Source organism: Protomyctophum parallelum (genome assembly GCF_964188405.1).
Source record: "Protomyctophum parallelum genome assembly, chromosome: 20".
Taxonomy (NCBI): domain Eukaryota; kingdom Metazoa; phylum Chordata; class Actinopteri; order Myctophiformes; family Myctophidae; genus Protomyctophum; species Protomyctophum parallelum.
Genome location: NC_139718.1, coordinates 31,432,216 through 31,455,868, shown reverse-complemented (window position 1 = coordinate 31,455,868; position 23,653 = coordinate 31,432,216). Strand labels below are relative to the sequence as shown.

Below are 23,653 nucleotides of genomic sequence, written 5' to 3'. Positions count from 1 at the left end.
TCTGATATAATTAGAAAACCTATCTATTTCTCTTTACAATGATGTCCCATTTATAATGCACTTGTGGAATGCATTTGTGGGGCGCTCCCAACTCCCATGTGAAATGTGCCAAGTTTCTATTATCTGTGCTCAACAGAAGAACCAACTCTCCCATCAGTAGCGAGGAACAAACGGGACATATTGGCACTTCTTTTGCTTTATTAATTTAACAAAAACATTGAAGAGCCTCAGTAACGGGTGGAATTGTCTTAAAAAACCACAATGGTCTTGGTTATTTCATAAAAGCAAATGTTAAAATAAGCCTCACTCTGCTGTTTCCTCAACTGGTAGACTGTATGTGTAACAACAACAGCACGTTTTAAAATGATAGAGAAAAAGAAAAAATAAGACTGCCGAAGCAGACAACCCGCAACACTCCAGGTTAGAGAAAAATCCTTCTAGGTGCAAGGCTAGGCTCGATGATACATCAGAAAGGGAAGAAGATGCCCCACTAAATACATGTCCTTTTCAGATGATTCATTTATTTACAGTACCTCTGACGAGCAAACGGCAAATGCGTTTCGGCTACGTGTTTCGGCCTAGTGAGGCCGAAATGCGTTCGCTGTTTGCTCGTCAGAGGTAAATAAAAGAATCATGTGAAAAGGACATGTATTGAGTGCTGGCATTTTCTTACCTTTCAAATAATAATACTTCATGATTTTACATATTTTGATAATTGTCAAGCAAACAGACCGCTGGTGTGGGGTGGGGGGCTCCTTTCACACCATTTCACTTGGCCTAACAAAACACATTTCAGTTGTGAGAATGTTCTTTTTTCTAATCCCTGCCAATGGAACTTCAGCCTATTTTGATTGAGAAATGAACCTGCCCCAACATTACTGTAGGTTATCTCTATAGTTAATGTGTGCTGCTTTTGTAACAGATGTGCTTAAAATCGAGCACTGTGTGTGAACACATGCCTAATGGCTTGTTATCAGTACCCAGCTGTTCATGTTGTTTGCCTTTACTTTCTAGGGAAACTTCAAGATGGTGCCTGTTTCAACTGCACAGCACTCCGACTCTCCAGTCAGAAGTAAGCCAATTACACTGAATAATGTGTCAGGAACTCATTTTATGACAAGAAAAAGGAGACTATTTGACACAGAAATGAATTGTGGAATAGACTACAATGAATTTCTATTTAGAAACTTCCAAACATCAGAAGATTATCATAATATTCTCTAAAATACAATGCTGCTATTCTGTCAACAAGCCACTTAAGTTGCCTGCTATCCTCCTAAAATGTACCATCATTAAATTGATAAAGTTGTCGCGTGAATATCTACTTTTGGTACTATAGTATAAACCCTTCTTTACCCGGCTGAGTGTAGATATGTAGACCAATTGACCCATATGCATTCTACTTGCCATGTTAAATTCCTGCTGTAAAATCATTATTGTTTCATTCTTTAATCGGCATATCTTGCCATCTTTAATACCTCTGATAGAATGGATGGCCTTCATCTTGGCAGCCTGGCCCAGCCCTACACATTCGGACCTTCTCTCCCCTTACCAGACATGTACGGTCCCCACACCATGGACTCCCAGAGCCTCTACACGGTTGGGGCCTTTTCGTCCTCATACCCGGCCATCACGGGCGTGAGCCAGGGGACGGTAACCTGGCGACGGCAGCGGCACCAGGACACCCGAGGTAGCATGCGATGGATACACACGACACAGAGGAAGTGGGACGACTCGAAGGTGGAGAAGTCACTCCGCTCACTCAAGGACAGGAACAAGAAGCTGGAGGAGGGTGGGCCCGTCTATAGTCCTACGCTGGACGCTGCCGTTAGGCGGACGATAGGACAAAGGGTGGTGGACGAGATCAAACACTATTACCATGGCTTCAGGCTGCTCTGGATAGACACTACCATCGCAGGACGCATGCTCTGGAGGGTCCTGAATGGAAACGTGCTGTCCCGACGAGAGAGAAGACAGGTAGGACTAAGGGGTCAACGGGAGCCTCGGGAGGAAATAATTGTGTTTACAGAAACGGGTGACCAGTTACAAAGAGGGTGGACAAATGGAGAATTCAAATTGAGCAGTCTCTTAATTTGTCATTTAATTTTTATTTGTTTAAATTCATCAAAGTTCAGTGATATCTACACAGCACCTAAAATAATCATCTGTGAGATTATATCCCTATATGGCCCAGAGCAGTACAAAGTCTTCACCTGCTGTTACCACAACAATATCAGTCTGCTAGTTTCAAAATCACTTTTATTAATTGTTCCAATCTTTTCAAATCTTCCTTTAACTAGGGAAAGATTTTGATGCTAAATGCTCTTTTTTACAGCTCCTTCCTTTAACTTTTATTCAGTTCCTGGCAGATCCCCAGAACAACCACACTGTTCTGCTAGTTGACGCACAACTGTTCCACTGGAACAACTGTGGGTGAAAGGAGTAACTGTAAGGTACTTTGATGGTATTGGTTTAGCCTGGTTAATAAACCAGACTAATATCGCACGGACCGCAGGCAATTTATTTTTGCCAATGGCTGATTCGGTCTGGTTTATTAACCAGGCTAGTATTGGTTGAGAGAGACAGTGCTAGTTTTTCATTCTCCTGTCCTGAATTCAGTGAATTGTTTAGCCAGGGATTAAAAAAAGTATTACAAAAAAAGTATTCTTTGCACTTTAGAAGTCATCAAAAGCCTGGTCCTCATAAAGATCAAAGATTATGTTTAACAGAGACAAACAGGGTTAACTCAATTAATCTATTTATACATAAAATAGAAGAATAACTTGATCACATCAGATGTATAAAATGCAAAAAATAATACAAATTTAAAATGTTTAATTCCGGAAAGGCCTTTAGCTTTTTGTTTTTAAGATTTATTTTTTGGTGGAGATTGACATAACAGGAAAGCGGGAGAGAGAGAAGGGGAGAGACATGCAGCAAAGGTCGTCATGAACGGGACTCGTCAGGCCAAAGCCTATATGTGGCATGTGCCTGGACCACTTGGCCAGCGGACGCCCCCTAAAAATATGTTTTAAAGTAAGCAAATTTAAAGCTGGACAGCTCATTCAGCTGCAGGTACTTGATATATTTGGAATTACAGTAGCCCATTAAAATACTGCAAGTGGCAGTTTCACTTATTCTCTTTCAATATGTAACCAAACCAACTAAGCAATTATTGTTGCATTATAAGGTTTTAGGGATAATTCTACACATCACAAAAATATCACATACTGAGCAGCAATGACTTAAAATATGAAATAAAATAATAATTTGGCAGTGCAAGATGAGAATTTAACACAAAACATCAGCCATTGGCTGGTAAATTTGGACTGAACATGGTTAAGTTGTATACAAAATATTGTTCAGTGGACTTGTTCAAGTGACTGTGGCTGATCACAGCTACATTTCCTGTCCTAAATTGGTGTCCTAAAGTACAGAGCAGTACATAAAGATTGTGGTGATTCAGTTGATAAAAAAACGTCTGAGTTAGTTAAGAGAGTGTAGATATATTTTATGGCTAATCCCAAATCTAATTGGATCAGTTACTGTAAAGGAAAATGGCTGCAGAAAGATTGTACCAAACTGATATTGTAAACATCAGCATTGGCCCAGGTTTTCCCAGTCAGTGCAGCCCTTATTTTTGCTGTGACTTTGAGTGACATAAATTAGCCTAATTGTTACCACACTGTGATGTCACTGTCCCTTCACTTGCATTTTCCTGTGTCATAACATTATGACTGTCTCTAGGCAACATGCCATGTTATATTCTTAGAAGGTCAGGATTGGATTATGTCCAAAGGCATTAATTTAAGCCAGTGTTGGGAAGGGGGGTTACCCCTGTGGCCCTGTCCCTATGTCCTTACAGGGACGGTGAGCAGGCTGACCTCGGGTCATTCAGTTCACTGGTCACGCAGACATAGCAGACATCACTGGCAAGGCCTGAGTATTCTTGTTAAGCAGCTGTGTGTGCTCCTGCGATTACACCCTGGACTCTCTCACCTTTGTTGGAGAATGTGCCCTTGTACTTTGGGTTTGTACGGGATGTGCTGGAAATCCTTTGAAATTCTACTACTCGAATACTGTATGTTGATCAACAGCATCTCTCTCCTAGGTTGAACATTTAGCAAAAATAGCTGATCTATATCTTATGCATTTGTTAACGGTTTTAATCATTGTGACATTTTGTTGCACTTGCAGTCCGACTTAGTCAAGTCACCCTGGAGAAGAGGCCTAATGGTGGCTAAATGCTGAAATTATACATGATAAAAAAACATTATAATACATACCAATTGTCTGACTTTCCCGATTTCAAGCTGGGTGTCCTGACAAATATCTGTATACAAACATTTCAACATTTACAATGAAGTTGTCCTGATTTTAGTTGAATAGTTGTTTTCAGCACTCCTGAATAAAATGTCTATAAAGCTGCATAGTGTGTGTGTACACGTTAAAGTGCACTTACATCATCAATTTGCATGCAAAAACAAAACATGCACGTTAGGGTAACAGTTTGGGTGTTTCAAAATATGGTCACCCTTCTCAACACTGTAATATGGTAATTTATAAATAGCAAGGACATTGAGATTGACCTAGTCCTAGTGTAACTGCCAACATTTCAGCACCACATGCTACACAACTATTGCACTTGGAGCCTTTTGACACACAAACTCCCCATGTAAACTGGGGAGATTGTGTGGCAAAAGGCCTACAGTAGTAGGTGATCTCCACAAAAAACGGTGTTAATCGTGGGACTTGTGCCCCTGGCCCCATTGGGCCCTCTCATCAAACCCTATGGTAATCGTGGGACTTGTGCCCCTGGCCCCATTGGGCCCTCTCATCAAACCCTATGGTAATCGTGGGACTTGTGCCCCTGGCCCCATTGGGCCCTCTCATCAAACCCTATGGTAATCGTGGGACTTGTGCCCCTGGCCCCATTGGGCCCTCTCATCAAACCCTATGGTAATCGTGGGGCTTGTGCCCCTGGCCCCATTGGCCCCTCTCATCAAACCCTATGGTAATCGTGGGACTTGTGCCCCTGGCCCCATTGGGCCCACTCATCAAACCCTATGGTAATCGTGGGACTTGTGCCCCTGGCCCCATTGGGCCCACTCATCAAACCCTATGGTAATCGTGGGGCTTGTGCCCCTGGCCCCCACCGGGCCCTCCTCACACCCCATCTACACCTTTTCAAATGCAGCTCACTCCTTGGGAGGTGCACTCCCTGACCCATAGACTTCCTCCATTCAACTCTGGCTTGTTAATCTCTTCTCTTTTCATATTCACTCACTCACACAGGCCTCAGCCTGCAGGCTCTTTCAATGTTTAATCTGTCAGAAACACACACACGCGCGCATGCAGTGCTCTCCCTTCCTGTCTTCATGAGATATATATTTTATATGTGATGTGTAGTGTACGATTTTGGAACGTTGTGAGAACTTGGAATGAAACAATATATAGATGGATGGAAATCCTTCTTTCCCTTCATTCATCCAGCCTGCCATGGCTGCCCTCTCTCTCCTCCCCTCCCCTCGCCATGTCCTTCCACCGCCCCCCCGCTAAGACTATCTGATTATTACACATTCCTACCGATCTCTCAGGGTTTTATTCTGTAGCAGTGCAGTATAGCTCACCCCTCTGTTCTCTTCCTCAAACATGTCCTCCTTTAATCTCATTCTCTCTTCCACCTCCCCCTTCTCCTTTGTATGTGTACATACTACAAACTGCAACTTATGGATTTCTCTGGTATTCACCCACCCAGTCACTCCAACTCCCGTTTCATCTATATTACATTTTAGCTGTAGATCAGAAGTATTCTCTCTCTCTCTCTGTCTCTCTCTCTCTCTGTCTCTCTGTCTCTCTGTCTCTCTGTCTCTCTCTCTCTCTCTCTCTCTCTCTCTCTCTCTCTCTCTCTCTCTCTCTCTCTCTCTCTCTCTCTGTCTCTCTCTCTCATCCACCCACATCCCTCTTTTCTTAAGTGAAGCTCTGTGAGGTGGCATACATGTCAATGGTGCTGAGGACAAAGGCCTTTTCACTCTCTGCCTAAATCCCTCACTCTCTCACACACACTCTCTGACATGCAGGTGGACAGAGAGAGGACTCCCTTGAGACCCTACCCCCCTTCCCCCCCCACCCGAAAATACCCCTTCTACAAGCTCCCAACATGTTGCAAGCAAGTTTTGAGTTTGTAGATTGGCTATTGTCAGAGACTTGATAAATTGGATTTGATTAGCTGGACAGTTGACGTGTAATGATTTCTTATCATGATTATATTTTCGGCAGTCAGCAGTTATTCAATACTGGTGTGTTGACCATGTACAGAAACAATTGATTTCATGTGGAATGTACAGTAGTACACTATCATTTAAAATGGTTAACATGTTGGCAGGAGATACTAAGAGTGCAGTATTAAATTATATTTCCAATATCATTCAGACAGATAACACAGAGTGGTACAATCAGAACGTTCACTACAGTCTTCAGCTCCTGAACAAATAGCAAACTAGTGAATTAGGAGGATTCTGTTGCCACAGTGATGTAAGGTCATTGGGTCAAAAGTGCTGAGTGCTGACTGCCGAAGCTGCTATTAAGAGGGTTGGGTGGCGTGATTGTAGGAGAAGACAAAAGGAAATGAGCTGAACATTATTCACAGATCTCTCTGGTAGCTGCTCTTTGCTCAACGCTGTCCTCTGCTGGACACATGGACAATCTACAGCCTGGTGGAACTCAGTAGAACTGCAATGGTGGATGTCATTGAGATAGCTAGCTAGGCTCTGGTCTATTGTGTGCAATGTTCAAATAAAATGTCACAAATAATTAAAAGAATGTATGTATGAAATGGCCCATTAGTGATTAGTATATTTCCATTTCATAAAAGGATGCCCTAGTGTAGCGGTTAGACCATACACGTTTAATCCATTCTGAATGGGAACCCCTTTTGCCGTTTTAAGCATTATGTTCTACAGAAAAATCATGACGGGCGGAATTCTCATTTCATGAACTTGAGTTGATTGCAACAGCTTCCCCTTTTCCTCATTCTTAACAAATTACTAACTGCAAAAAGCATGTTAAGTACATCGTCAAGTCTTTCATGTCTTCTCGCCCTGTTTCTTTCTGTTACGAAATACGAATATGTTTATTGAAGTTTTCCTATGCAGTTCTGAGAACGTGAAGACATCTGAAGGCTTCTCTTTCCTGCTTGTCGTCATCAACAATTTAAAATGACTAATTTAATGACTAAATGACTAATTCTGTGTATAATATTTGCTCTGTGTATAATATAAGTGATTCTGTGTATAATGTATTTAAATGATTCTGTGTATAATATATAATAATAATGATATATAATATAATGTGCTCCGTCAACCAATACTTTAAAACGAGCCTTTTCTCCCCAGTTCCTGAGGACGTGTGCTGACGTGTTTAGGCTCCTCCCCTTCCTGGTGTTCATCATTGTGCCCTTCATGGAGTTCTTACTTCCTGTCGCATTGAAACTCTTCCCCAACATGTTGCCGTCCACCTTCGAGACTCAGTCCAAGAAGGTAGTCTTCATTTTCATCCCCAGAAATTACTGACATCTGCCAAAAATCCCTGTACTGTGCGGCCAGTACACAGAATCCTTAGTGTTCATCTATCCATCCATTTATAACTCCGAGACTGTACAAATCTCAAGTTAAATTAAAGGTTCTCTGAATGATTTCCTTTTTGTTAAGTGTTAAATGGCTCTACGGTATATTCCCATAGCAATCGTGAATTTTGTTCAATAACAGGGGTGTCCTACTGTCCTTGTCCAGTTTTTTAGTAATCAGATTATTTTATTATTAGATTATTGCAAAAAACAAACAAATGTGCAGATGCAGTTAAACTATATGTTTAATTTACTGGTGAGTTGCACATTAAACTAATCATCTGGGGAACTCCTTGGGGGGTCCTGACCCACAGGTTGAGAAGCACTGCAGTATAGCATGACCTTTCACCTACAGTTGAAACTTTCCCACAGAGTTCTAATGAGCTAGTCTTAATGAGGGTTAAATTTACCCACAGCGTGGTCTAGCCTTAATCCCATTTGACTTGTAATCCTTAACCATACAGTAGCTGGCTTTTTGACCTCAACCTGCAACCTTGAGCCCATGTCAACTTTTACAGTTGTGTAAAAGTTTTGTCCTTCCAAAAATGCTATTCTATTGTTTTTAATATTTTATTGTCCCCTTTTCTATTCTGCTTCCTCTGTTTTTAGCAGCCTGTTTTAGTGACTTTTAGTAAATAAGTGTGAAACTAATATTTTATTTTGAGGGGATTCCAGCAGGCCCTCAGCAAAATGAAGAACAGTTTAATTTCACTACTATTCAGATCATAGGTTTCACTCTCTCCAGCCCGCAGTTATGTCATCTAATAGTAATCTTCTCTTATGGGGGCCTAATGTGTATCAATTTAGGGGTCCTTGGCATGAATACGTTTAATCGCTGGTCTAAAGTGTGTCATTGTCAGGAGGAGTGTTTAATGTTATGTTTAATGAGTGTTTAATTGAGTGTTTAATCGTTTCAGGAGGAGAGGTTGAAGAAGGAGCTGCGGGTCAAACTGGAGATGGCTAAGTTCCTTCAGGACACGGTGGAGGAGATCGCTCTGAGGAACAAGGTTGTCAAGGACAATGTCACAGAGGAGTTCTCCACCTTCTTCCAGAAGGTTGGTCTCTACATGTTCTCCAATATGATGGATATACAGCGTTCATTTAGAGCTACAATCCTTAACCATCAGGGGCACAAACCATCACCTGAGATTCGAGAGAGGGTGTACAAATGTACCCTGTGAGTACAGTACAGGGTCCATCATCTCACTCTCTTCCGGTCTCCTCGTCCTCAAGTGTTTCACTATAGGCCACATCCACTCATACTGCATTATAGGGATTATATGTGACCTCAAATCACGATTATTTCAAATCGTTTACATCGATTACAATTAATGAACAGTTACTTTTTAGTAGTAGTGAAAATATCAGAGCCACAAGCTCAGAATGCACTGTGAGCTTGTAGATAGGCCGTTTTCACCACCATTGCACAACGAAGTACTGCACAATACAGGCTGATTAAACGGACTATTTGATTTTGACGATTATAAAATAAATCTACTAGAATTTATTCCATATTCCACTATATATAGTATATCACATTGCTTCTTAATTCATTAACTTATTATGAGGGTAATTGGTTTGAATGGCTATATTTTCATCCATGATAAACCCCTTATGCCTAAACTACTCTTTTTTTTTTTTTTTTTTTACTATTTTGAAAAACTTTTTTGAATACGGTAGTTAAAATAGCCAATCTACATTGACACGTTGTGAGCTTGTAGAGGCTATTTTAACTATTCAAAAATGGCAAAGTAGTTTAGGCATAAGGGGTTTAGCATGGACGAAAATAGAGCCCTAAATGTATGTTTGACGTACCTGTTTATTTATTTGTGGTTAATTGCCCACCCCGTCTGCATTCCTCTTCCTCTTAGATCCGAAACTCTGGGGAGCGTCCCAGCAACGAGCAGATCATCCGTTTCTCCAAGCTGTTTGAGGATGAGTTGACCCTGGATAACCTGACCAGACCCCAGCTGGTGGCGCTGTGTCGCCTGCTGGAGCTGCAGTCCATCGGCACCAACAACTTCCTGCGCTTCCAGCTCATCATGAAGCTCCGAGCCATCCGCGCCGACGACAAGGTAACAATATATAATTGAGCAGTGGTTCTCAAACTGTAACTCTGAGAGTGTACAAATGGAACCAAATAGACCCTTGTGGGTCAATTTGTATGCACTCAGAGTTATAGACCTCCAAGGGTCAATTTGGAACCCCTTCAAGGAACCCAGAGGGTCCCTGCCGGAACCCCACTTTGAGAACCACTGTCATTGTAGAATGAATGTCCCTTCAACCACATCATGAATCCTGGAGTCCATTCTGGGGAAAATAGATTTTATGTAAAGAGAAAAAGAAGCAGACCAAGTAATAGAGCGCTGGACATTATATAGGGTTTAAGTGTAATGCTCTATATACTTTGTTGTACGACAAATAGAAAGCATAGATCTACAAACGTTGCCACATGTTGCTTGTAGATCTTGCTATTTTTTACACTAACGTTTCTGACCTCAGTTTGGTACGAGCTGATTTCTATCTCCTAAAATGCGCCGAGGGCTGTCTTCTAATCTAAAAGATGTCCTGTCCATTCTTCCAGCTGATAGCAGATGAGGGAGTGGAGAGTCTGAATGTGAATGAGGTCCAGGCTGCGTGCCGAGTCAGAGGGATGAGGGCTCTAGGAGTCACAGAAGACCGACTGAGAGAGCAGCTCAGCCAGGTAATGTGTGTGTGTGTGTGTGTGTGTGTGTGTGTGTGTGTGTGTGTGTGTGTGTGTGTGTGTGTGTGTGTGTTTTACTTGACCTAATTTGACGACAAAACAACATCATCAACTTCTGCTTGTCTCTCTGTAGTGGTTGGAGCTCCATCTAAACCAGCACATCCCCACTTCCCTGCTGCTACTGTCCAGAGCCATGTTCCTTCCTGACACCCTGTCACCTGCTGACCAGCTCAAGAGCACTCTGCAGACCCTGCCTGAGATTGTGGTACGCTAGCGTGGCTGTGTCTCTATTTTATATGTAGTTTTAATAGGAATCTGTTACGTGTAAGTGAAGGTGGGGGGATGGCCAGTTATTCAAGTGAGTTTAAGTATCAATACTTGTATCAATATGTCAGTGTCTATTCACAGCTTCAGCCATCTTCAGTACATCCTTTTCTTTTTCTTTTAATAATGCTTTATTAATGTTTAGGCAAGGTCACAATGCATTGCAATGCGCCACGTGAGCTTGTAGATTGGCTATTTATGGAAGAGAGATTTGGTGTTGAGGGAAAAGGGAAGGGGCCAAGTACAGCCCACTGGGGGAACCCGGTCAGCATCAAGTATATAAGGAGTGGGTATAATTAAAGTGTATTTTCTCAGAATTGTCTCTTTTATCAATATATGATCAATCGTCATCATTTTCTCAATGCACCCCTCACTGCCCAGACGAAGGAGGCCCAGGTGATTGTAGCTGAGATGGAGCTGTCTAAGGTGGACAATAAGGCCAAGTTGGAGGCCACACTGCAAGAAGAGAAAGTCATACGCCAGGACAATAAGGACAGAGAGATGGAGAGGCTGGCCGACGCTGCAGAGAAAGCTGCCAAAGTAAGGGACCGACCAGCTGTCTTATCTAAAGCCAATTATATTGATACATTTTTATACTGTAATCTTTCTAATTGTTTATAAAGACATGCAAAAAATAAACATGCAAAATAAAATAGTTTTGTCTCCCAGGCCATTATGATTCATATTAAATAGATGTCCGTCTATGAAGAGTGTAATATATAGCCGTCATTTAAGTGCTTTGCTCCCAATTGATATATTTACTGTAGAAATTGAGTATGGAGGACATTGGCTGATAACGGAGACTTTATTTATTTTCTTTTTTGTTTTAGAAACAATTAATGGCAAGATAGAGATGAAGTCTCGTGAATCTTTAGCTATTTCATAATTTCTATATTACTACTGTGAGTTAGTTCGTTTTTTTGTAGCTAATTGTTATTGATCTGTGTCGTCCATGGGAGGAGGAGGAGGAGGATCTGGAAGCAGAAAGAGCCAAGCAGGTCCTGGTGGATACAGAACCAGTCTCGTCCAGTGCTGATGTGGCCAAAGACTCTGAGATACTCAGAGACACTGCACCTGTCCTGGACACAATCAAGGTAATATCTGTCAGCACTCACTCAGTACACCAGTTTGTTGAACGTGGACTTTAGACCCATACTGTAAGATCTTTATTACATGTAGATGTGATTGCAGGATTCCCCACTTTATAGCTTTTGTTGAACGCTTGTTGACTGTAGTGGATTGTTGTATTGTTTTCCTTTCTACTGTAATCGCAACTGTGATGTTCTGTTGGTGCGCCTTTAGACTAGAATGATTGAAAATTGATTAAATGGTAACCAAATGTACAAATGGAGTGATGCAATGTGTACTCTACCTGTATGTTTTAGAAGTGCTTACATCTTGATCAGTCATGTTGTACCTGTTGTCCATCACTTGTTTGATGTAATGTTTTTACCAATCACCCTGCTGCTCTCTGCCATACAGTTTGAACACTGGCAGAAGTTCCTGCGTTTCCAGGTTAGATTGACAGCTGTCTCTCATCCAAACCAGTTTAGCCCTGCATGTGTCTGGTTTCTCCCTAGATACCCGGGGACCCTCACCTAGATCGAAAAGTATTTTCAAAGGCTGCAAAGTGTTTGTTTTATACTTCTTGGACTGCTAGATGGGTGGAGTTTGCCACATATTTATTACCGTATTTTACAGTGTTACAAATGGGGGATTTTGGTTTAATCAAGGCATAAGATGCATCCATACCCGATTACCCCAGCATTTGGCAGTGCAATGATTGATTGAATGTTATTTGTTATAGTATACACAGGGCTGCACATAAGTGGTGCGCCACCACGCATACGTCGCCAAAATTCAAAATGCGCTGTCAATCAAGCGCCTGGAAGGCTTCTGCGTACCAACAGCCGGGGCCGCCCAGAATGATTATTATGGCCAGAATACTAGTAAATTCTGTGGCGAGAGCATTTTCCACCGACTGCCACTCAAAGTGGCTACTGGCCAATCACAGCGCGTCCTTACTCAAAAGGGGGAGGATTCCATGCTGCTTTCTGCTGGGAGCCTGGTAGGAGGCGGAGGGCGGTTGACAGGAAAACCTGACACAAATAGTTTCGTCTTCTCCGTTTCAGATAGCAAACTACTGTAGTCCCCGGTGTAAAAGGGCATGCTTTGGATGCTTTGCACTCTTCCCATTTGCCGCTGTGCTTGTGTTTGTTTTCCGGCTGCTGGAGCAGCATGGTTGCTCGTGTGCGATGCCGTCTCAGAACCCGAATCCGAGGAAGAAACCATATTAGCGTCTCTCACAGCCTAGGCACCGGCCACCGACTTTTTACGGGTACTAAGGTTTTAGTTCCGACATAGTGGAGTGGGAAGAGTTTAAGCATTGCGGACTGGCACTGCTGCTGTCCAACATGAACACCGTGTCTCGACATACTGTCCCTTATTATCGTAAAGTCGGGTAGTGTACACTGTTTATTTTTGCACCGAGGAGCCATGTGTGTCTGACTACGTACGTCGCCTCAGCTAAAAACAAAAGGGAACTAGGGAAGCCTGATGTATGCTCACAAAAAAATCTAAATATTGCTTTGATGCTCATATTATCCTTAGGAAGTATTAAGTTGTTTTTATTATAATATGCATTCCATAGGGCTGGACCACACATGGACCTAGATTTTAGCAAATTTAGATTTTTTTAATAATGGGAAGAATCTACAACAAGAGCCATTCTAGGGCTAAATCTAGAGTTGCAATACCCTCCATTGACTCCCCACTCATCCAATAAATATTGTTTTGCTATAAGTTATTCATCCCTCTTTTATCCATCCGGTGAGATGGGTCGCCGCATTTTAGGAGCACCAAGAAACTCCTCCAGGTGCTCCTCTGAGTACTAGACCAAAAAAGTTGTGTGCAGCCCTGAGTATACAGTACTTTTTTGTCATTCGCCTAGTGTTCCTACTTTGCCAAAATGTACAGCAACTGCTGATGTCCCTGTTTTACAGCCAACTATATTTGTTTAGCATACAATAGGGCCATAGCATTTAATTTGCCAAATCTCACATATCGGTTGCTCCATGTTGGATAAAATAAACACTATACAGTATATTGTATTATTTGAAAATGCTATTTGAACCAGGTTTTTATGGACCTTCTACCTCTCCTTTATCCTTGCCACTCCTGGAGTCAGACCCTGTATTAAACCCTTTTCTTCCCTAAATATCAACCTTTTCGTTCTATAAGTAAATTGGTTTGTATATGTTATAGACACACCAGCTAGGTTCTTCAAACACCTTTTTCTACACTTTTTGTGGGCTTGACATTTGTTTTTATATTTACCGGTATATAATTTAAAGTTTACGGTATGTGATTGCAAAGTAATTGATGGGTATATTTTCCACATTTGTAACACACCCACTGCCCAGTATGTGATTTGTGTCACAATTTATATACTCTTCTTGATTAAAACGTCTGAATTCAATGGAAAGTTTGCCAATTTTCAACATGAATCCCATTTTTTTGGATGGGATGAGATCATTAATACTAAAACCCCATATATTAGAATTACATGTTTGACATCCTAGTTTATGCGACATTTTGTGGAGAAATACACAGCAGACGGTATGTTTTGACAGTACTGATCTCTTCAAATCAGAACAATGGGATTCAGGTGGAAAATCTGTAATTCTTCTTTACTGAGGTTCTTTACTGTGTATTGGCCATTTTAGAAGAGGGCACCAAACAACATAAGTTTGTATTGATTGTGTAATGTGTATTTCATTTCCAGGGAGAGGAGATTACCAAGGAGGAGATTGATACGTTGGGTGATGCCTGTTCTAAACTGAAGGAGCAGAGGAAGCTGTTGACTCTGGAGAAGGAGGAACTGGAGGACTTGAAGGATGATGTGCAAGAATATAGCGAGGTGACCTGACTCACACTGTGTGTGTGTGTGTGTGTGTGTGTGTGTGTGTGTGGGGACAATCTTTGTCTCAGAGGTTTTTACTACAATATATTTCATGTGTGTTCATAGGATCTGAAGGAGATAAGGAAGGAACTGTCTAAGAACGGCCAGGAGAAGTCCCTAGAGGAGTCTAAGGCAAGCCAGCTGCTGTCCAAGAGGGTCAACCACATGATTGGACGCATCGGCAAGATCATCGGGGAGCTAGAGAAGGACAAGGTGGTACTGGACGGACAGATGGACACTGGAAGTAGTTCGCCTGTCGGGTAAGTCTTAGGAACATCACCATTTTCGGTGGTACTGTCAAACCTCTTTTAAGCAGGTTTTGGGCTAAACTAATTGGACAGCAATGTCTTATACCTATAACTTGATAATGCATGGAAGTTCATGAAATTCAGGTCTGATCATTGTGTGTGTGTGTGTGTGTGTGTGTGTGTGTGTGTGTGTGTGTGTGTGTGTGTGTGTGTGTGGCACGGGTTCTCTTTGGGACATGGAACTTTTCAATAGAGGGTATGCGTGTGACATCATCATAACCGGAAGTTATGCGGATACGCCTACGGAGTGGCAAAAAAACTACTTTCTGGCCTTGACAGCCCTTACATCCATACCGAAAAGTACTATCTAACTGCATTAAACAACGTTAAACTCACTTTGCCACTCACTTTATGGATGCGCATAGTGCATACCCTCTATTGCTGTGGTGTAAAGTCAACTTTTGAACATGGGCAAGTTGGGCAACAATGCAAATGCATTAAATCTGCATTTCATTAATACCCTTTTTGTCTGAAATTGTGAGAGCTGCTGCTGTTGAATGTTGAGATTTAGACCACTTTGCCCTAGAACAGTTGTTTTTGTCTTTGCTGTGAAATTCACTTATTTACATATTGTATGTGTGTTCAATACCTCTGTGACTAGATTTCATCATGACTACATATATAGTATTGTTTAAGCTGTACCTAATATCATCATCATTAGAGATGTTCCGATGTCATTTTTTCCTTCCCTATCTGATTCCGATACCCGCAACTTGTGTATCAGTCGATACTGAGTACTGATCCAATATGAATACATAAACATCTAGGAATAAATAATAATTCCAGTAAAATTGTCAAGTACAGCGACAAGTTGTAAAACCACAATGTAAATGCTGCAGTAACAGTACATTAAACAGTACTGCAACATAAATAATAATTGTTTACTGTAAATTAAACCTCATTATGTGATAAATGATGTGGTATCGGATTGGCATAGACTGGTATGCATTTTAGGCAGTATCGGCAGCTTTTCCGATATTGGTATCGGAACAACTCATGATTACTGCTCAGCATCATTACTAACTTGAATGGTGGTGGAGAGATTATTAAAGAGGGGGGACGAAGGGTTTACCAGAAATAAGTATGCATATAATATTATAGAACACTACAAAGCTTACAGCCAAGTATTCCACATTTTTAGGACCAGTCCCTAATCCATTTATAATTTTTCAGATTATTCTTTGAGAAATATATTGGCACCAACAGGTAAGAAATGTGGTAAAAATGCCTCCCATTTTCTTGCTTGGTAAATGCTAACATTGCATCATGAATCAACCTCCAAAACGCCAAAATAACACAAAAAAGGAACAGCTATTCATTTTGCTTTCGCTGTAGTTTAGCCCCCAATGGTAATTGCACTCTACTGTATGTCACAACGTGACATACAGTCATACATCTACTGCGGAATAAAGTTTTAGCTGGCTTTAATTTCTGTTTCCTACATGGAGGTGCTTTCCATTGGGTTGTTGTACACGCACGTTACTTATGGCATCATCCGTCTTTTAATCTTCAACATGGATGAATAACAGCAACTGTTCAATCAAATTATTTCCATTGAAACTGCATAATTTGAAAGATGTGAAACATTGAAAGCTAACGGATAACATTTGGTTTGTTAACAAGAGAATAACTCTCGTTAACAAATATTAATCTCATTGTACAGTAGATTGGTACACTTAATTGCATTTCAACTTTTTTGGAGCATTTATTAATTAATTGAATTGGTAATTGGCTTTCCAATTAGAACCTTTAGATGTAAACATCACATTTCAGCACCTTTTGATCTGGATGCCCCCAGTATAGAGACGATAGCTAATTCTAATTCATACCCATTTTTTTGTGGTCGGGGAACCTTGAATCCAACACACATTTGAAAGGCCCTTGACGTTTCCACGTGAATAGTAGACTCTCCTGACCTCCGGCCCTCCTCTCCCTGAACTCAGCCACCATTATGTCAGTGTAAAAGTAATCGTTTCCTTTATCCAGTCTCTTCTACACCTTCAGGGAGAACCTGGTCAGCATTGACGAGCTGATCAACATCATGAGGCAGATCCAGAACATTCCAGAGCACAAGCTGCAGAGCCTCGCCGATGCGCTGGACGACAACAAAGATGGAAAGATTGACATTGATGATGTCATCAAAGTATGCTTTGAATGTGTTTCATGTTTGGGTTCATTTTTCCGTCCGTCTGTCTGTGAGCACTTAATGTCCGGCACGGTTGGACCGATCGCCTTGAAACTTTGCACATGCACTCCTGGAAGCCAGAGCAGAACCTCTGAGCAGAGCACATTTTTCTAGTTTCTTATCATGGATTTACATTACAATGAAATATAAACTTAAAGTGCTAATGCAGTTCCAACCTCAACCAGTCCCTAGCATCTCTGCCAGACTGAGAATGAGTAAGGAAGGAAAAGAGATCGCAGACTCAGGGAAAACAAGATGACAATAAGAAGGAAGAGTCACACATAGACTGCATCCAGACAGTGGATTCACAAAGATGCCAAATGCCGCGAGCGGCAGGCGTCTCTTCCTGGTTTTTAAACAGCTGATGGATGGAAATCACGCTGCAACTTGCAGCGTCGGTCAGAAAACTGGAAACGCGTGCGAGCTTCATTTTCCATCCAGCAGCTGTCTAAAAATCAGGAAGAGACTCCTGCCGCTCGTGGCATTTGGCATCTTCGTGAATCTACTGTCTGGATGTGGCCATCAAGTGCCACATTCAATTAAGCCTTGACACCTGCTGCCATTTACCACTGATTCGAACGTTCCTCCCAACTGGCACAACAAAGACACTGATATACAACACTAATATCTAGTGATCATTATCAATAAGGACATTGGCCTGTTGCACTACAAGGCTTTAATTTAGATAATGCTTAAGGTGACAGGGCTTTTTTGCAGAGCTCCTGCTTTAGGTCTGTGGCATGGACCACTAAGGCCCAGGCTACACATACTCAATCTTTAATAAAACGGATATTTTCGTACTCCGTTGTCGTATGGGCAGGGGCCCATACGACAAATATATGTGTCCACACATACAACCCAAAACAATCATTTTTGACTCCAACAAGCATGCCAGGCCAGTAGGTGGCGATAAGAAATATGTAACGCAATAGAAAAATGTTCTGAGCATGCTCGGTGAGCTGGTTTCCCAATAAATCCCCCCACGTAACCCGGTAGTACTAAAAACAAAACAAACAAGGCATGCAGACAGGGCTCCGTCTAGTGAGCAACTTTAGAACTCACCTTCTAATATAAACACAAACCCCATTGACAGCTGCCTTGCTAGCCTAGTGGACTACTACGCACACTTGTAATCTATGCTTTGCTTCGCTTCACTGGTTCGCGCCCCACTGCCGCCGCTGTTTTTACAACAGCAGACTTTTTAATAGTTTTTGGATTAAGGTTGCATTAAAAAGACTGGATTAAGGTTGGTGAAGGATGTGTTGCTCCCCTGCTTGCATACATAACCGCAAGCAGGGGAGCAACGCATCCTTCACCAACCTTAATCCAAAAACGATTAAAAAATCTGCGGTTGTACAAACAGCGGCGGCAGTGGGGCGCGAAGTCGCGAAGCAAAGCATAGATTACAAGTGTGCGTAGTAGTCCACTAGGCTAGCGAGGCAGCTGGCAGAATGGGGTTTGTGTTTATATTAGATGTTGAGGTTCCGCCCGCGCGGGTGGCGCTAGCTGCCATCGTGTTTGTTGTCGTTTCTATGGTAACCTTGCGTTCACCCCGGAAGTTGTTCGTTTTTCAATCCATGAACTGATGCGCATGCTCAGTGTTAAAAGCAACAACGAACAGGGAGGGATGTCATCCCTCCGTTTCGCATGACTACACAGCTCCACCATCCGGATATTTTCGAAAATCTCCACTTATTTATCTGTTGCCAAAAACCTCCGTTTGAGTTGCCGAAAACGCCGTTTGCGTCTGGCTGAAAGGCCCAAACGCACATAGAAATGTGCGTTTGAAAAAACACCCAGAGTCGTGTAGCCCACGCCTAAGACCCTGAGATTAGACTAATTGATTACTAATTTGACATTCCCTCCATCCTATCCAGGTAGTGGAACTGATCGACAAGGAAGATATAGACATCTCTACCAACCAGGTGGCAGACATCATGGCAATGCTGCAGAAGGAAGAGAAGCTGATTGAGAAGGAGAAGGCCAAAGAGAAGGCTGAGAAGGAGCAGGCAGCTAAATTGAACCGCTAACTTCTATTTCAGTTCCACAAATATAAAAGGTGGGCCCTCGTTTAAGTGAGACTCTTTGAGATGTAACCCGAATCCTCGAAAGCTCTGGACACCCGACCACACTGAACAAAATCATGGAGTCGAGGTAATGTCATGAGGTAACAGCTACCTTCTTGAGATATTGTTATATTATAATTTGGGCTCTAACTATTTTATTTTGTCAAAGAAAAACAAAAAAGGCGAATTGCCTTATCAAAGGTATCCCCATCCAAGATTTAGAAGTAAATGTACGCACAACTTTAAGAAGGGAATTTCAATCGCCACTTTATTTAACTCTTTTGGACTAATTATATATACGAAATTATATTGATTTTCATGTGATTTGATTTATTTATACACAAGTATGAAAGTTTAGACCTCCCAGCGAACTAAAAGGAATCTGGAGAAATTACAAAACTTTCATTTCACTCATGCTGCCATTTCATGAAAGAAATGCACACAAAATAATCCACTTTCACCAGCGTCATTCCACTCACTTTGTTATCCTTATTAATATTAATTTCTGCTTTTGATTTTATTTGGTTTATAGTGCATGTTTTTATACAAGCTCCTCATATTCACATGTAGTGAAAGTGCTATTTATTGTTCACATCTGAATGTAAGACGGTCTTAGCAAGTGTGCTGCTTAAGGTGTTGGTTGTAATCATTCTAACCAAAGACATATTTAGGCGTAGATTGAATATTCAAATCCCTCGACTAGTTCATAATATTATATAATTTAATTGCAAAGTCCTTAAATTCATATAGAGAATGAATCACTACTTCAAGTTTCTAAGACATACAGGGTCTAGTCTAAAGTTGTTTAACATTGTAAAATGTGTCATTGTGAAACAATTCCTATACCATCACCACCGTTCTCTCTTGAAACCCGAAGGTTTAATGGTGGCACATCTGGTTATGTAGAGACTTTGACTTAAAATATTTACATTTAAAAAACAATGATGACTGACAGGATTTTTCTCTGAAATTAAGATCATTAGCAGAGTGAGAAATGCCAACCATAAGACAAAATAATGGTGAATGTATTGGTTTGAGTGTTATATTGGTCCTCTGCCAGTGTTTTTTCTACTGCTATTCCATTAGTCTTCTTGGTTGGTAGGATAGTGAAAATTGCAGATGAATTTGTTAGACTGTGGCCTATAGACAAAACAGTTAGCGTATTACCCTAATGATTTTGGACCATTTGTAGCGTATTACCCTAATGATTTTGGACCATTTGTGCTTGTATATGTCGAACATAAAGAGTACAGTAACCTTGCTCCCTGGTTATATTATGAAAAGTGGCCTTGTCTTGACCATGGATTATACAATCCATAAAATAAACTAGCAGAAATGTAGTGTACTGTAGCTATATTGTGTCTTTTGTATTAGGAGACTCCTTGCACTTTGATTGTGGAAGTTTATTGGTTGTTAATTGGTGTTGGATTAATAGCTCAAACACACTGTCGATGCATGACTCTGGCCGGCAGTTTGTTCAAGTTTTATTTCTGTCCTGTATAAAGTGGTACTTGAGATAACGTTGAGTGGACACTTCACGTTCTCTTTGCCTACTGTACCTGGAATACACATTAACTTGTTAAATTAAAAAGTGTCCGTTGAAATCCGATAGACGGTAATGATTATCAGACCCTTGTCAAATGCACATGTCAACCGGGGCGGGGGATATGCATATCTGCAAATGCACGACGACAAAGTGGACACCCTCTATTCACTCTTTGCTCTGGAATGCACTGTCATCCGTTAAAATGATTAAGGAGTCTTGTCTGTTCTCTACCAGCAACAGTACCCAGGTCGGTCAGACAGACACGGCTCTCTCTCCCTTTGACAGGACCAAGGGGCTCTGCTTGGCCTGGCCCCAGTCATAGTGATAGGCGGCAGGGTAAACAGTCGGCCCATACATGGGCCACAGCCAGCCACACTGGAGGCCTCTGTTTAGGTTAGGAGTTCTCTGTCAGTACGTGGCACCGCTCTCAGCCGCATTAATCATCGCCCCCGTGTAAACATGTCGTTATGTGTGGAGAGGAACGTCGCGACAACCCCTCTCTCCCCCTTGGCACACACACACACACAAACTTTCACTTGCTGTCTTTCTCTCTCACACACACACACAATGTTTCCACCATGGTAGTAAGTGAGAGAAAGTGGTGTGTGCGTTTCAGATACCTGACAGGTTTGTTCTGGGAGGGGGAGGGGGGGGGGGGGTTAGATTGGTAGCAGAGTGCCACTGCTCATGAACATGACGGGGTCAAGGGTAGGATAAGGCAGGGTGTCGTTGGGAATATATATATATCAGTACTCCCAGTACATGTTTGGCAATTGTTATTTCATACCCACAAAACATTAGATGAGCTGTTTTGATGCCCTTTGTTTTGTTTCTCTATTGATAACAGAAAGGAGTTGGGTACTGGTAAAGGCCAATTTCATACCAGTAAAGGCTCATTTAATACCAGTAAAATACTCATTTGGTACCAATAAAGGCAAAATCGATGTATTTTCAAGAAAGTCTCACTCTACACATTGACTTGTCTGACCTAGTATAAATTGGCCCCAAGTATTGCTTTCTGATACTCAGCCCTAGTCCTGTAAAACACACCCTAGTATGTGTTTATTGGCAGCATGATGCACATAATCATGTTGTGTGCTAAATTTTTTATAAAAGACTACAGTAACTGCTCCAGCAGACCAGCACACATAATCATATATTTATCAAAGCATAACAAAAGCCCAAAACAACAGGCCTCGAAAGCATTGCATCAGAGCCACTTCATTGGTCACACTGTAGTGTTACACACAGGTCACGGCTGGCGGCTCGCAACAGGGTTTTACTTTCTTCTTGCTGCTAATCTGTATCTGCTTCTCTTGATGTTGAGGAGGTAGATGGAAATGGAGGGTAGTTTTATAGACAAAGGCATTCTGACAGTGGTCTTATGTTGGGCAATTCTTAGCTGGTGGTGCTTTTTAAAACTCAGCTCAGCAAGGAACACGATAAAGCCTGAAAAATCTTACCGCCTCAATGTATTCACAACCGACTGTCAAGGATGACCAATGATCACAGCGAAAATGCACTATATATATTTTTTTTAGTATCATTTGTGATGAGTTGCTTCTTTAATGTGTGGAATTGGGGTACCTCTCGTTTGGAGTTGGTTGGCAAGGACTTGAAAAAGGTGCATTATGCACTGCCATGCAAGCCGTCCTCTGATGTTGAGAAGAGTTGTGTATTAATATGTAAAGCAATAATATGTCTTTCATTTTATACCTTAAATGGTTTTGAAGCTATTTTTATTTAAAGCAGAACAATGTGTACAGCAATAGCCTTAGAGATGATACTTTTTTGTAGATTATTCAAATTTAGGTTGTATATGGAAGCGTGCGTGCGTGTGTGAGTGATTGGTCCATATTGAGCAGCAATGGAGCTCAGCTCATCAGGGAGATCATGGTGCAGGACTCTTATTCGTACTCTTACTCGTAGAGACCTAAAAACATAGCTCAGAATGATCGTGCACTGTACTAGTACAGTATACTGTATCTATTGTGTGTATCTGAAGACACCAAATACCGGTGGGACTGACAGTTTGAAACAGACCAGATTTTGAAAAACGTTGCAGTATATTCTCTTCATAACTTGACTAAATTGTCTATTTATGATATAATATTCCTTAAATACTGGTTATATCAGCCACTGATCAATGCAAGCTACTACTGCAGAGACTACTGAAGATTGTTGTTTTTCTTTTCTTTTTTTTGCAAACATAATGAAAGTCATGTTATTTATTTATGAAATCATGTTTCACAAGTTGATATTTTTTAAACTGGAACAGTAAATGATCAAATGATGAGGTAGTTGATTTGGTTTTAGTTTTAAATCATATCTAAATCGATTTTTTTTTGTATTCATGATATTTAAAGAAGTGGCACATTAAACGTTGAATAAATGGATCCTTGAGTAATTGAGTGTGCTGTACCTTATTTAGTTTTTTGTGTAGTCATTTCTTTTCTGCCATGCATGTCCCACCCAATCACTCAATGCTTCTTTTCCCCACAACTATTTACTTAATTTATTTCTTACCAAACTTTAATTCAACCTCCATCTTCTATCATCTGTCATCCAAAAGCTCTTCTTTTTTATACACACCAACAACCATTATTTGTCATCCCTAGACCATCATTCCTCTGGCCTTACCAGGCATACCACACTCGTTGCAGCTCCCCACAAAACCTCTGAACTTCACCACGGGAATGCGACCATACAAATATTTTTCCAGTGACAATTTTAACTCTGTGCGTAAGCCGTACATGCACAGGATGCAGGCTGGTTTCACACGGGCACAAGAGGTATGCTTTTCAACTGCCCTGTGGCAGTTCGAACTGGGTTTGACGTCGAACTTTCAACACTTTATTCCAATGGCGTCTGCAGTACTTGAAGTTCTTATTGGTTGAAATGCACAGTGTCAAATTGCAGAGATAAATTCTTTAAG

At 41.3% G+C, this 23,653-nt stretch overlaps 1 protein-coding gene across 6 annotated transcripts in view; it reads left to right on the top strand.

Moving 5' to 3' along the window:
* Nucleotides 1-23,125, top strand: part of letm1 (leucine zipper-EF-hand containing transmembrane protein 1) — a 33,204-nt gene extending 10,079 nt beyond the window's left edge. Inside the window, exons 2-15 of one of the 6 annotated variants that reach the window (XM_083792285.1) lie at nt 1,015-1,072; nt 1,488-1,977; nt 7,395-7,538; nt 8,542-8,679; nt 9,496-9,699; nt 10,209-10,328; nt 10,462-10,593; nt 11,034-11,192; nt 11,618-11,746; nt 12,135-12,167; nt 14,437-14,571; nt 14,680-14,873; nt 16,908-17,064; nt 18,984-23,125. In XM_083792285.1, coding sequence (XP_083648411.1) covers nt 1,015-1,072; nt 1,488-1,977; nt 7,395-7,538; nt 8,542-8,679; nt 9,496-9,699; nt 10,209-10,328; nt 10,462-10,593; nt 11,034-11,192; nt 11,618-11,746; nt 12,135-12,167; nt 14,437-14,571; nt 14,680-14,873; nt 16,908-17,064; nt 18,984-19,136 — 2,246 coding nt within the window. In that variant the 3' untranslated portion in view covers nt 19,137-23,125. Of the gene's footprint in view, nt 1-1,014; nt 1,073-1,487; nt 1,978-7,394; nt 7,539-8,541; nt 8,680-9,495; nt 9,700-10,208; nt 10,329-10,461; nt 10,594-11,033; nt 11,193-11,611; nt 11,747-12,134; nt 12,168-14,436; nt 14,572-14,679; nt 14,874-16,907; nt 17,065-18,983 lie in introns of all 6 variants that reach the window. The other 5 variants (XM_083792284.1, XM_083792286.1, XM_083792283.1 and 2 more) reach the window with 5 other exon arrangements.
* Nucleotides 23,126-23,653: the final 528 nt, after the last annotated feature.